Below are 15,379 nucleotides of genomic sequence, written 5' to 3' on the forward strand. Positions count from 1 at the left end.
AGAGCTTGCTGGGAGAAAGGCTGCAGTACATTCTGTACAAAGACCACAGCACATGGGGACAGTTTATTGACAGGAATAATGCATATCATACTGTTTGTGTGCCCTCATCATTCAGGTCAATTCATTATGGAGGCAGCTGGGGCCCCTCCACCCACACTTCCCTCTGTGTGTGTCTGAAGTGCTGTCCGCCCGTAACCAGGCAGGCTGGGGAGACCGCGGATGGGCAGCAGCCGGGGGGGGGGGGGGGGGGGGGGGGGGGGGGGGGGGTTGGGAGGATGGGGGGGAGGGCAGCAGCGCCGGGGGGGCGGGGCAAAGCGCACGGCTAAGGAGGGGGGCTTGTCGCCTTTGTGGCATTCCCCAGTGTCAGTGCTGCCAGTGTCATGAGGAGCACATCACATGTCAAAGTGGTGACGTTTTCAGGCTGGGAGCCGCATGGAGTCCATCAGGCACACGGATAACCACACAGTTGGTTTTCTGCTTGGTGAAGGAGCCACCCAGAGGCAATTCATATTCTGAACATTAACGTGGCTTTGCATGCCTGTCACACTGGGACTGTGCAGGCGTTTAATGCTATTGAGGACTTCGGTTTAAATCTCTATGCAAACAGTGATTACCTTGTAAGAAGGTTTCAGGATAACTTACAACAAAAGACTTTAAAGTTATAGTTTTAGTAAAGCAAACTCATTTACATTTTTATTATGTGCGTCTTTTGTTTAAATCTTGCCATGTCCATTATGGGAGAAGCTTTTTCTTACGCAGTAGAAGCTTATGGGGACAGCTAGTCTTCTTTTCTTCTTCTTCTTCTTGTTTGTTTCAAAGCTTTTGAAAACATCTGAATATGCTTGCTTATGGCTGTCTAGATTTTATTGCCACACTTTTTTTTTTGAATTAAGATGTAATGAATTGGAGAAGCTGGTGCAGAACTTTATACTTCATGATGATACAATATTAAACTGATTATGCAATCTCAAAATATTAAACAGCATGTTTGAAAGTCATTGTATTGTTACACTAAAAGAGAAAAGCGTCTACATGCCTTCCTTCAAAATTAATATAGACACTAGAAATACTTTTGAACTTTAATCTTCAGGTGAATTATAAGCTATTCTTTTTGTAGCAATGCCATGATTGCAAACACACAAGAATAAATTCTCCTCTCAAAAACAAAACCATTCCTCCCAATATAACTGGTGTCCCTTTGAAACTATACTTTGATTTAACTTTAGAGATATCTGAAAGTAAATTATTAAAAATGTTTTCCTCTGTGGTTATAATGGTTAAAAAGAAAAATAAGTGGGTACAATGTTTTATAGTACATGAATAAATCCTTGAAAAACAACAAGTGACTTACTAATGAAGTTAGTTATATCAGAGTTAATATTTAAAATAATGTTAAATTTTGCACTAAGCCCAATTATGAATCTTCATGATTTTGAGTCACCATTCATTTAAATTATTTAACCCCAATTCATTCTTAACTAACAAATCTAATAGCTAAGAAACAACACTGTTTTCTTAATAAAGAATCCCAGTCATTAATTTCTTGTCCCACATGGTTCAACTTGAGAACATCACAGAATGTATTTATAGACTAAAAAAGCTTTCTTAAAGACAAACAACATTTGCCTTAATAGGCTTAAGCATACATTTCCTAACAGTGGCAGAAAATGAACATCCACTGTGGATTACGTGAGCGCTCATTATTATAAACTAAACGAGAACTATTTGAATTAATCAGATGAAGTGTAAAATTTACCAGTGGCAGCAGCTAACACCTAAGTGCGTTTTCTAAAAATCTGGTAGAAAAGCAGGAAACAAGGAAACACGTCCAACTCGAGGGGTTTTTTCCTCCACAAATCCATCGACAGCCCCTCTTCCTGAAAGGTTAACCTTTAGCTCTGTCCCCACCATCTGTCAGCTGCAGGAACTGCAAGTAATTAACTATTCAGATTCTCACAGCAATGAGGACACTCATTAGCAAAATGAACAAAGGGATAGTTCTGGGCGGCTACGGTCATCTGTTACACTCTGAGTGGCAGGTTTTGTGGTGGTGTTCCTTCTACCATCTGCCCACACCGCTAGCTTTGGCTCACTTAAACCATGAGACTTCTTTAAAACAAACTGCATTAACAAACCGAAGTTACGAAGGATGGAGATCATTAAAAGGTGGTTAACTGGGCTTCCCTGGTGGCGCAGTGGTTGAGAGTCCGCCTGCTGATGCAGGGGTCACGGGTTCGTGCCCCGGTACGGGAAGATCCCACATGCCGCGGAGCGGCTGGGCCCATGAGCCATAGCCGCTGAGCCTGTGCGTCCGGAGCCTGTGCTCCGCAACGGGAGAGGCCACAGCAGTGAGAGGCCCGCGTACCGCAAAAAAAAAAAGGTGGTTAACTAGTTAAAGCTATTAAAAGCCACATTATAGCCTAAGACAGGCTGTGTGTGATCCACAGTCACTCTGGAAATTTAAATTTATAAAGTAACTTGCCAGTTTAGAGTTTTTCTATCGTGTAGTGAGCGCCAGGACTTCAAGTGGTGGCTTACATCGGTCTACTTCTCTTGTGAGCCAAGATGTGCAGTATCACTGTTCCCAGGTTTCAGAATCCCAAACTGAGTCATGAAAGAATCGTTTCTGAAAACAGGTGTGCTCCAGAGCCTTGACACTCAAAATGTGGTCCAAGGACCAGGAGCCTCAGCATCACCTGGGAGCTTTTTGAAAATGCAGAATCTCCAGCCCCAGCCCAGAATCTGTATCTTAACAAGAGCTGCAGGTGACCCATACACACAATAACACAATAAAGGCCGAGAAGCACCGTTTGGAGCACCGCAGGTGCCTTCCCAGCAGTCTCCCTTCTGCCATTTTGGCGTCTCAATCCTGCAGGCTCCACGTACAGTACTTGGACATCTCAATTTGAGGCTGCGGGTGGAGTGGGCTTCTGCTGCATGCCCATGCTGCATGACAGTCACGGAGACGAGCAGGTGCTTTCCCAGTGAGTGACAACCAGGAAAGCGGCACACTGGGGCAGTGTAGCCCTGCAGAGCTGCCACTTTTGAATGACAGCTCTGTTTCAGAACTGTCAGCAACAAATAGTTACATTCACCTGTTGGTGGGGGTGAGGGGATGTGGGTGTGATAGTTGCATAGATCATCCATGTTGGGTAAGAAACAAAAATGAAAAATCTTTTCAAAACAACTCCAATTGCACTGAAAGCACATATGCATGTGCCTGGGCACACAGACACACAGGCACACATACCTCGACAGGCTAGTTTCTTTAGCAATTCTCCAGTGGATTTATCAGCGTACTGCATGGCAACCTGATAACTACAGCAGTGTGCCATTAAGTCATTGCAGGTTTTTACAGAACCTGAAAAGACACTCAGCCCTTGAATGTAGTTGGTCTGGGGTCGGGGTGGGAGTGGGGGCGGGAATTCAACATTAAGGGTGTTCTGACCTGGAGAGATGAGGCTTCTGGAACTTGAAGAGATTCTTTTTTCTGATTTCCATTTTGTCATAAATATAAGTTAAACTAGCTGTTTATTAAACCTTCCCTTTCCTATCATATTCTTAGATTTCATTCTACAACAGTCCTAGAGAGGGATTATGACTATTAACTATAGAGCGATTTATATAATTGGACTATGAGAAAGAACTAGAGCGTTTCCTTACTGTTTATTCAGTTTGCTTATTTCAAGCTTTTTACAAGTTTTTTCCATTGCTGCATTGAAATTTTCTAAATTGTTTCTCCAAATTCGGTTTTCCAAATCTAGTTTCAGATACTTGCTGTCGCAAGTTTTTTTACACCACTAGAGGGAGCAGTCGTATTAGATGAAATTTCAAATTTAAAAGGTAATTCACCTAGAACTTGAGTGGCATGGAGTTCTAGGAAAGCTAGTTCTTAGAGGATCTTTAAAAAGAAATTTTCAGACGTTTATTTTATATAACCCGTGATCTGCTTTTGCAGTGTTCATGTCCGTCCTCCCAAATGTACACTAGCCCTGCTCTGCGCTGTCCTCAGTCAGCCTGGCGCTTTGCTGGGGTCCTAAGAAGCTGGGAAAAATGTATATACCCAGTTCATCAGAAGTCTCACTTTCCTCAAATCTTAAGGTGTTTACAGAAAGACTGATGTGGTGTCCTTGGGGACAAACTACAGTGAAACAGCCAAGGTCTTCAGGATGCCACCCGAGCCAGAGAACGCCTTCTTATACAAGAGCGGGGTGCAGGCCTGCCACTTTCTGTGGTCCTCACCAAGCCCCATCCACCCTCATCCCCTATACTCAGGCCATCCAGACAGACCAGTTAACGGGCTGAGGACACTCAGAGGTGTAAACACACCAAGAAAGACCTCGTGTTTTACTGGAAGAAGCTCAATTACCGAATTGGGATGTTCTCAGCAGTGCATTTCATGGAATGTAAACCAGATGGTCATGAGGACTTGTGTATTTCCTCATAATGATAACTAGAATTTATATGCACGTCTTTCTTCAAAGAACTCACAGCATTTCATATCCACTACAACGGGTATCCTCCTCATAACTCTGTTGGCTAGGCAGGTATCACCTCCCATTTCACAAATGGGAAACAAATGGATCAAAATTGCCTTGCTAACTGATGCTGGACATCGGTAGCCAAGTCAGGATTAAAAGCCAAAACTGTTAGTCTTATTTTAACCTTTTCTATTAAATTATTTTCTCCAAAAAATAAGAGTAAATGTAGATCTAAGACAAGAAAAGTAAATGCAAAAATTGGATGTGCCTCTCCCTCCAAGGCAACCAGAACATATACAAAGAAATAATATTCAATTTTATTAGGTCTATGATAATAATCCTTAATACCACATTGCTTAGAAGATGCTCTGGTTTTTTTAGAACATAGAGAATTCTAATAGATTAAACAAAGCACTCCTTCCCCCGTTCGTAAATAAAGTCCTTTAGAATGGCGCAAGTTCAATTTCTTATCTTTTCTAACTTTGGGGTTTTAAGTAAGAATACTAGTGTGGGACTTAGATAAACCAAGGACTGCACTTAAAGGGCCCAGCAAACCATAAGTGTTTCTTCCTAGTGTTAACACTTTGATGTATAACTTCTCAGGCTTCTTCCATACATATATATGCATGTGTCGATATTTATGCGTATCTATACACAGGTATTAATATACACTATATATTATTTATAACATACATTATAATGATATACCTATAGACCATAATACCATAATCTATTATAATAATATAATGTGTATATATATATATATATATATATATATATAGCAACTTTAATTCTTCCTCTATACAGAGCTCCTCCCTCCTCATGCGGGCCTTTGGGTTCAGCTGGACCTCGGTTCTCATGTCACGTCAGCATTTACCAGCTGTGCCCGGGGTGTAAGTCAGCTTCCTTATCGGTAAACTGCGCTGTGATGTGAGGAGGTAACCCTGCCAGTTGACACTCAACAGGTTGTGATTCTCTGGCCTCCCTGCTTGCCTCTCCTACTCAAACAATCCACTTCTTGCTCCTAGAACCTAATACGAAAACCCCTCTATGGCTCTGCGCTGTGGTTGGGCAGTACAGCCGGCAGCTCAGAGCTGATCTGAGATGAAAATAAACTCTCCTCTAGGGTCCACACTTTCCGGATCCTTCACATTCACCTCCTTGACAGGCAGCTAAGCTCTCCTTTCTGCTTTCTCTCTCTTTGCATTTTTTGTTCTGTCAGTGCTCTGAGCAGTAAAGCAGCTTCTGGCTCCTACTGCAAAGGGGAGAAGAGGGCAAAAACCCTCTGAGAATTTTCCTTCTTGACATTTCCACTTAAGGTCATCCTGTTCCAAGTTGGTTTCTTGGAAGCCTCTGACTTGAGATTGTTTTGTGTCTTTCAAATTATCTGGACTGCAAAAAAGGTGGGACTCTTCCAAATTAAAACAAAAATCTCTTTACATTTCTTCTAGGGTGGGGAAATTTCTGTAGTGGGAGATAGGTTATTTTATTTCTATTACAAATAAAAATTGAGAACAATTATATTGCTCCTATTTATAATTATTATGGGTTTTCTAGAATATGGTGTCGAGCACAAAAGGGTTGGACTGGCTTATGTTGTGGAGAGATACCCAAGATACATGCATTGTAATCCCTTTATTCCGACCCCAAGCTTTTAGACAGTTGTAACTTCATTTATGTGTATTAAAATGAATTACTCTTTGCTGTGAAACTTACAACTTTTTGAGATCCAAATTCTTCACACTGGTCCAGTTCTTCTCTTAATTCCTTAATGAGTTCTTCTTTCTCCTTCAGTTTTTTTAACAAAATATTCATTTTGACAGTCATTGCGTCATGCACAGGTGTCTTCTCTTCTTCCACCTCAAAGAATTTCTGGGGGGAAAAAGCAGCATTAAAAGTCAGACACTATGCTAGCACCAGCAGAAACCATTTCATGTTTTATTCAAGCTCCTGTCTTGTAAAGTTATTTTATTTTTGCAACTGGCACACAAGTTTTAGTAAACAACTCTGCTTATATTGAACAATACACTGAAGTGTCATGGTATACGGCACAGTATTATTCTATGAGACAAAGCATGAGTCTGACTGCGTCAGCCATGCCAGTAATAATAATAATAATAGTAAACCTTAATAGGAAATCCACATCATGATTGTGAATGTGCTACCTCAATCGTCTTTTACAAAGGAAGCCAGCAAAAATTTTGACGATGTAAGAAAGGAAATGCACTTCAGCGGTGCAACTAATTCCCTCAGTGGTTTGGAATGGAGATGTGAACAAAAGAAGAACCATTTCTTGACAGCCTATTTTAAGCATTGAGGTGCTAACCTGTTTGCAGCCATTGCTCTGAAGAATTGTATCACAAGACCAAAACAAGGAAAAATGCTTTAAAACTGATGCCGTGCTTTACTGCCGACATATAAAAATCTCATTTTCAACACAGACATGCAAAAGCATTTTGTCCATTTTGGACTCTGTGAATTACAGAGTGAATTACAGCATCTGTGAATTACAGAAGAATTATTTTATTTTTATCATTTGTTTGTTACTAATACGTTTGGACACATGGACATACAGGAAATATAGTAAAACCTAACCATATCTGCTAATATATTATATTTCAAAGAATTAGATTTACAAACTAAAATTGTTCTAATGTTATACGATGAACACCGGCAGACTGAGAAGAATAATAATACATCGAGGTAGCATTAAGAGTCAAGCTAAGGGCATAACACTGACACAGTCTACACCACACTGATGAAAAACATCAGTAAGTGAATATGCAGTAGAGTTAAAAAGAGTGAAAACAGAACAATTCATATGACAATATAGCTTTCTAATTGGGAGATTTTAAAGAACAGCACTGAGTATGTAGATCTATTTTTCACATCTACTCTGTTTATGTCTACAGTTCAAACGCTCTGCAGAGACTAAGTTACCCCACTGGTGCTCTGGGTGTAAGTGACAGGGCAGCTCAAATCCAACACGTCTGAGCGGAGGTTGCCCATCTTCACTCTCCTCCTTTCTACCTTCCCCATTTATAACAGCAGCCCAAGCCAGAAACCGGTTTTCTGTCATTTTAAGGACCCCCTCCCCCCTCACCTCACCAAATCCGTTCAACCCACCCCTAAATCACTCCCGAGCCCACCCTCCCCTTCCCTGTTCCCCCGCCTTCACGTTACCACCAAATCCGGGGTCCGCTCGCCCGCACGCAGCAAAGCCGATCTACTGACACCTGGTTGCGGTGCCGTGTGTTTATTGTAAGGCGCCGAGCCGGGAGTCCGGGACAGCTAACGCTCAAAAAACCCGAGCTCCCTGATGGGATTCAGCAAAATATTTTTAAAGGCCAGGTGAAGGAAGGGAGCCCAGGATGTGCGATCAGCTCGTGCACCATTCTCAGAGTGGCTGACGGTGAGGTAGTGGGGGTGGGGTGGGGGGGGTGGTGTCACAGGGGTTAATATTATCAGTCCTTAGGCTCCAGGAGGCCTGGGGGCTGGGTGCTCATGGTCATCAAGTGGTTAACATCTTCCATTTGGTGGAGGTTTTAGCATCTGTGAAACAACTCAGGAAATGTGCATCAGATAATGTTATCTGGGTACTTCAGAGAGGAGCTATAGCAGGGGACCTGGGGGAGGGCTCTGTCCCAGGAATGCCCCCTAGGGTCCTGCTCAGTTACAGTCGGAGTCCTTGTCTTCACCTGGACTATTGTACTAGCCCTTAACTCACCTCCCTGACTCTTCTTTTGTCCTCTCCAACCAATCTCCACCCTGTGGCCAAACCGATCTTTCTAAAATGCAACTCTCCCCGTCCCCATAGGCTAAAGTCCAGGTCCGTTAGCACAATGGACAAAATGGTACCCCTGTTGCTCTGCTGCTGGCTGACCTGGCCCCTGACTCGTGCCAGCCTGCTGTCCCCTTGCCCCGCCAGACTGGGCATTTAATCAGTGCTGATACTCAGCCGGCGATTTCTCAGAAGCACTGTGGGACCACAGGTCTCCATGTACGTGGAATTTCTAGGCCACCTAATAAGCTCTTACTTGTCAATCTCCTGAATGGCATGAGAATAGGTTAGCCTGCGCCTGAGGACCAGCTCTGTCACTTAGTAGCTTTGTGAGCTTGAACAAGTTTCTCAAATCCCCTGTGTCTCAGTTTTATCATCTGTAAAATGGGACAAACAATAACACTATCTGAATTGTTGTGAGAATTAAATAAGATAGTGCATGTAAACAATTTTGGACAGTGTTTACAGCACCGTCAGCTCCCAGTATTATATCTTAGCGTTTATTATTGTTGTTACTGTTTGTCATCCAAACCCAGATGTCACCTGCTCTGGGAAGCCTTAGCATCCCTCCCCTGCCCACCTGCCTTCCACTGCTCTGTTCTTTCTATATCTTATAGACATTCTTCTTGGGTCCATTTGTTTATTACTTGTTTTTTGCTCACTAATCTTTATGTTCTGAATAGGATGGATTTATTTGTCCTCCTAAAAAAATAGCAAAACAAAGATGCTCCTGACAAGCTGGCCAAGTCACCTCCTTTATAACACAGCACAAACGACCTCTGGGAGCTCATTTAAAATCCCACCAGGAGGGCTTCCCTGGTGGCGCAGTGGTTGAGAGTCTGCCTGCCAAGGCAGGGGACATGGGTTCGTGCCCTGGTCCGGGAAGATCCCACATGCCGCAGAGCAGCTGGGCCCGTGAGCCATGGTCGCTGAGCCTGCGCTTCCGGAGCCTGTGCTCCGCAACGGGAGAGGCCACAACAGTGAGAGGCCCGCGTACCAAAAAAAAAAAAAAAAAAAAAAAAAAAAAAAAAAATCCCACCAGGAACTGGGCTGAGATGCTGCACACACATGGCATTGCTGGGGTCAACCTGCCTTCAGGATGCACTCGTCCCCTCTGGACTTCAGGGCAGCGGAGGCCACAGTTCGTTGGAAGAAAAAGAGTTTCACTTTTGACATTTCATAAAGTAATCGTAAGGCCCAAACACATTGGATTCATTTCTCTTCATCTCCAGGAATGTTTCTGATGTTTTACTAGTGTTTATTGAATGAGCCAGGCTCAAGAGGAGGTGAGCAGAAAGCAGGGTTTTGTTTTCACCACCCCTTCAAATCTGATATCCTGTCTCATGTTTCAGTCTCTTAGAAGAGCTCTCGGGAAACTGCCATGACTTTTTTTTTTAACTCTTAGATAGCAGCGAAAACACAGAAAGAAAGAGAGAGACAGAGAGAGAGAGAGAGGGAGAAAGAGAAAGACAGAGAGAGAGAGAGAGAGAGAGAAGGGAAGGAAGGAAGGAAGGAAGGAAAGGAAGGAACGAAGGAACGAAGGAAGGAAAGGAAGGAAGGAAGGAAGGAAGGAAGGAAGAAAGAGAAAGAGAAAGGAAGGAAGGAAGGAAGAAAGAGGGAAAGAAAGAAAGAAAGAGAAAGGAAGGAAGGAAGGAAGGAAGGAAGGAAGAAGGAAGGAAGGAAAGGAAGGAAGGAAGGAAGGAAAGGAAGGAAGGAAGGAAGGAAGAAAGAAAGAAAGAAAGAAAGAAAGAAAGAAAGAAAGAAAGAAAGAAAGAAAGAAGAAAGAGGGAAAGGAGAGGAAGGGAGGAAGGAAGGAAAGAAAGAAGGAAGGGCCAAAAAACTTAAAAACCCCAAAACTCAACCCCCCAAATTCCAATCCAGCTGACTCTTACCCATCAAAGCTCCTGACCTTTCCCAGTCCCAGCCTCCCGTACACTAGCAGCCTGCAGGGGAGGAGAGGGCTTGAGCCTGGCTTCCTTTTCTAGTATCCAGAGATTTGGTCAAACACCAGCCTAGATGTTGCTGTGAAGGTATTTCCTATGTGAGGTTAACATTTAAATGAAGAGACTTTGAGGAAAGCAGATTATCCTCCACACTGTGGGTGGGCTTCATCCAATCAGCTTGAAGGCCTTCAGAGAAAGACTGAGATTCCCAGAGGAAGAGGGAATTCTAACTGCAGAGTGTCTTCAGACTCGAGCTGTAACATCAGTTCTTCCCTGGGTCTCCAGCCTGCCAGCCTACTTTTCAGATTTCAGAATTGCCAGCCTCTGGGACCACAGAAGCCAATTCCTTAAATCTCCATCTCTCTCTCCCCCTCTCTCTCCCCACACACCCTACTGGTTCTCCTTCTCTGGAGAATCCTAATATCTACAACGAAAGAACAGACATTCACACAATGCCTCCCGCTCCAGCCCAGCACCACAGCGTTTACTACGTATGGCTCGTCTCCTTTCCATAGTACAGTGCCTTCTCTGGCAGTTAAGAACTGGTGCCCATGGTGCTTGAGGCACTGACATCTGCTCCATCCTCCCTCCCTTCATGTAACCGATCTTCTGACCACACTGCACCCTGAGAGCTTGGCTCTGATGCAGGGCACAGGGAGGGGAAGGAGGCAGGAGTGTGTCTTTGGTCTTTTAATTCACGAGGGCAAGAACATTTTATTTTGGACTTTAATTCTTTTCTTACAAGAAAATTTAATATTTAATTTTTCCTTTGGCAGTCGAAAGTAGGGAGTTAATATTCAAATCTGTTGATTTGATGTAACTGTTGGCTTTTTATTATTAGAATAATTTTATGATGCTATTTGACCTCATGGGCAAAACCTCCTGACAGACAATATTGGTCAACACAGCTGGATGTAATCTGGGGTGAGAAACAGACTAGGAAGTAAATTCTCAGTAGGGGATACAAAGTGACCTTGGAGTTTAATGTAAATAATGCACTCTTCTAACCCGATGCTGAGTCTTCTGGGTCACCAGCAGTCTCGGGATCCCCAGAGGAGCGGTGGTTGGTATTGGGGGGGCTGCATCATGAAGGTGGGAGTGGGGCTTTCCTCTCCCCCAAGGCTCAGACCCACGCCTAGTTGATCACAGGCTAAACAGTTAAGTTTAATGTATTAAGAGAAGAAGAAAAACCCAGGGAATGTTGTTTCCTTCCACGTGGAGTGACATCCTCCATCGATTATCTGATTAAGACCTTGGAAGAAGGAACTTGGTCACATCTTGGCCATCCCCTCCCCCTTGCCCTTCTCTTTGGGGAGCAGATGCTTTGCTCTGGCAGGAAGAGACCTCCTCAGCCCACTGCTGCCTGTGATGGGAGTTAATCTGCCAAATTCGGGGTTCAGCACTGAATAGCCTGTGTTATCAGTAAGACGGACGATCTCCGTCTGCTAGCTCCCTGACTTTATTTTAACTGGTCCAGAACCTCAGTAGGGAAGACAAGTATTATTTATCAAGTCTCATAAATACTCCAGTAATATTTATCTCTCAAGTTTGCAAATCTAAGCAGGTCACGAAAGCTGCTTAGAATTCTACCATGATTCTTTGATGTCTCTGAGATAAAATATAAATTCTGTAGGTTCCTTTTCCTGTATCCCCTCTCACCACTTTCTCAGCCTTCTTGTCTTCCAGTCATACCAAAGCACTGGCAGTTCCCTGGCGGTGCCTTGAAACTTAAACGCCTCTATGATGTCAAGTGGGCCACCTCCCTGCCTTTCTCCCATTTTCCTTAAGCTTGCCAAAATTCATCATCGTTTGCTGGGGCCCAGCGTAGGCCGCCCTAAAGTGGGCCTCAATGGCATATTGATTATTTTGAATTAAAGTTTCTTAAGAAATGGGACACTCAGACCCTCCTTTCTGTCTCCGTGAAAGCAGGAAATCAATCTCCCATAAGAAAGGTGCCCTCCCTACATCTAGAGGTGGAAGGACACCCTTATCACATCCTGCCGCACTAGAGAAGGCAAGGGGGTGATCACACAGGAGAAAGGGCAGAGTTAAAGGGGAAGATGCTTCATACAGCTTGTGTCTCGGTGAGTACGGGATGATTTATTTTGTAACTCTTCTTTATAGTCTTTAGTTTCTTGCCATTTCATCTAAGCAGTTTTCTCTCTCACTCTCTTTTCAACAAAAAGCCTCATTCAGGCCATTGCTCCAGGCAAAGGAATTGGTCACAATCCAAAAGCACGCGTCCTGCCCTTAGCAGAAGCCCATCATGGTTTCATAAGTCAGAGTACAGAAAATTCAGTCCCCTCCAAATACTGAAATGTTGGTGTTTTATTGCACAGTACTGTTATTAGGACTTTAAAAAAAATTTGAAGTAAAAATCATTTGACACCTGGACAATATTTGCTGCATTAAAATTTGGAATCTAAAGTTGTTAGAAAGGGATCTTCTATATCTCTGCAACCCTCCAGAGGTGGAAGACAATGACAATCAACACAGCAAGGCTTCTATTTTAAGAATAAATACTTTCCCTGTTCAGAGACTATTTTTTTTAATAAGGTTTCTTTTTTTTTTTAATATAAATTTATTTATTTATTTTTGGCTGCATTGGGTCTTCATTGCTGCACACGGGCTTTCTCTAGTTGTGGAGAGCAGGGGCTACTCTTCGTTGTGGTGCGCGGGTTCTAGGCACACGGGCTTCAGTAGCTGTGGTTCGCGGGCTGTAGGGCGCAGGCTCAGTAGTTGTGGCGCACGGGCTTAGCTGCTCCACGGCATGTGGGATCTTCCCGGACCAGGGCTCGAACCCGTGCCCTCTGTATTGGCAGGCAGATTCTTAACCACTGCACCAACAGGGAAGCCCACCGTTCAGAGACTTTTAAAAACAATTTTAGGGCTTCCCTGGTGGCAGAGTGGTTAAGAATCTGCCTGTCAATGCAGGGGACACAGGTTCGAGCCCTGGTCCGGGAAGATCCCACATGCCGTGGAGCAACTAAGCCCGTGCGCCACAACTACTGAGCCTGTGCCCTAGAGCCCGCGAGCCACAACTACTGAGCCCATGTGCCACAACTACTGAAGGCCGCACACCTAGAGCCCAAGCTCTGCAACAAGAGAACCCATCACAATGAGAAGCCCGCGCACCGCAATGAAGAGTAGCCCCCGCTGGCCGCAACTAGAGAAAAGCCCGCTCGCAGCATCAAAGACCCAATGCAGCTAAAAATAAATAAAATAAACAAAAACAATTTTATTATTTTACCATTTTAACAAACTCATTTTTTAACATGACAGCCTTGAAACAGATTTGGGTAATTCTGAATTGAATCTTCATCTACATTTGAGAAAGTAAAGAAGAGGACAAACCTGAAATGCTTTCCTTGAAACAAGCACTGCTACTTGCTATCCATAAAAAGGTTGCAGTTCTGCAAAATGAACTATGAGTTGTTTGCAAGATCTCTTCAAAGTTACCAAAAAAGACACGTGAGTATTTGATGGGGAAGACATCATGGGAGAATATTTGAAGTCAACTTATAACAATTTTCCATTCCAGTAGATGATGGCTTAGCCAGAGGGGAGAACACATGAATATAAGGCTTTTCTCCAAATATCTGAGTGAGGACACTCAGAAGAGGAGATAGTTCCATTTACCTTTCCTTCTGAACGCCGATTACAGTCTCACCGAAAAGGAAGGCGTTGAGATAAAAATTCAGATATTAAAATCTGCATTTTTCTGCAATCCATTTGAGTTTAACGCTAGTCATTTTTTTGTATTTTTATAGAAATATAATCAATATGATGCTACACATGAAGCATTTTGCAGAGTGCCTGGGCCATAGTAAATACGTCCATAAGTGATAACTGCTTTCACTGTCATTAATTATCTGCCTAGGGAAAAGGAGGAAGTTTCCCCAAGCACTGTTACTCACAGATCTTTAACCAATGCCCTGTCACCAATGCCACCTAAGACAAAAGAACTGGAGCCCCAGACTATGTCAGATTCCAGGAGATCAGGTCTGTGCAGAACGATGGAGGTACAGCTTATGCAGGGCTCTCTCTACTCCTCTGTATCCTTTTCTCAGGGTAAACATGCCTCCCCATCCCCCTCTTCTCCTCCAAAGTGCCCCCAACAGTCAGTTCCCTAAGGCCCTCTGGCCCAGATTTTACTCACAGAAGAAAGAATACCCACTAAGAAGGTAATGACTTCATTCATTAGCCCCCAGTTAGTAAAGGAGAGGGAGGCGATTCGATTTGAGGAAATGAAATTCTGATGGTTCTGTTTCAAGCACTCTGGGGGTGCGGATGTGCCTAAGGCTTTTGAACAATAGGACGTATTCTCCTGTTACGCTGGCACCCTAAGAGAGCTCTTCTACACAGAGTCCTGCAAGAACACATCAGCATCCATTCTGTACATATTCATAGGACCTACTATGCACAGTTCTGGGCTAGTCACAAATTATTCTATGTATAAGAAAAGTCTCATCATTCAGTGTAGACAGAGAACAGAATAAAGCTAAGTCTCTCTAAAATTCTCTTTAAAAGACCTGGGAGACCATCATCTAAAGAAGCATCTAAGTACATGCAGTACGTAAGACACAGGAAGTGAGCGTATTCCAAACTTGAAAGCAAAGTTAAACTATGTTCCATGCCAAAGGGTCTGAACTGAGAATCACCTCCACCAGGCTGCCAGCCTTCATCTGCACTTCACCTTGATGCCTCTGCAAAGACACATGTCTTAGTCTAATTCAGACTCTTCAGTTTTATAAAAGTCACAGGACTCTCTTCTCTGCCAGGAGCTACAGGCATCACATGGGGTGTGAGGCTGGTTATAGGTTTTCCCAATGCATTAGTGCCAAAGAACTGTGGTCCCTACCCCAATTCTGTTCCCTCCTTAGGATACACATTTGATTCCCTACCTTGACAAGGCGAGGAAGCGCCCAGTCCTTCCCCATTCAGGAATGAGGGGCAGAGTCTAAACCACTTGGGCCTCTGTAAAGGGACTTGATTCATCTCGGCAACGCTTTTCTGGGAGCATTTAAGAACCCAACCTCAGGAGTTAGATCACCTCTGTGTCATCCATTCTAGCCTGATTTTTCTTAATCTTCTCTGGTTCCCTGATCCCCATTTGGCTGTGTACACCTAACATCCATCTCAAGTCCCTCCGACTGTAACTCTTTTTTGACCTA

General features: G+C 43.6%; 1 protein-coding gene across 1 annotated transcript in view; it reads right to left on the reverse strand.

Annotated features, from left to right (window-relative positions):
- Window positions 1–15,379, reverse strand: part of C2H10orf67 (chromosome 2 C10orf67 homolog) — a 92,980-nt gene that overhangs the window by 62,152 nt on the left and 15,449 nt on the right. The window contains exon 4 of the mRNA XM_060003140.1: window positions 6,198–6,353. Within this exon, the coding sequence (XP_059859123.1) occupies window positions 6,198–6,353 (156 nt within the window). The remainder of the gene's footprint in view (window positions 1–6,197; window positions 6,354–15,379) is intronic.

Source organism: Delphinus delphis, chromosome 2 (assembly GCF_949987515.2).
Source record: "Delphinus delphis chromosome 2, mDelDel1.2, whole genome shotgun sequence".
Taxonomy (NCBI): Eukaryota; Metazoa; Chordata; class Mammalia; order Artiodactyla; family Delphinidae; genus Delphinus; species Delphinus delphis.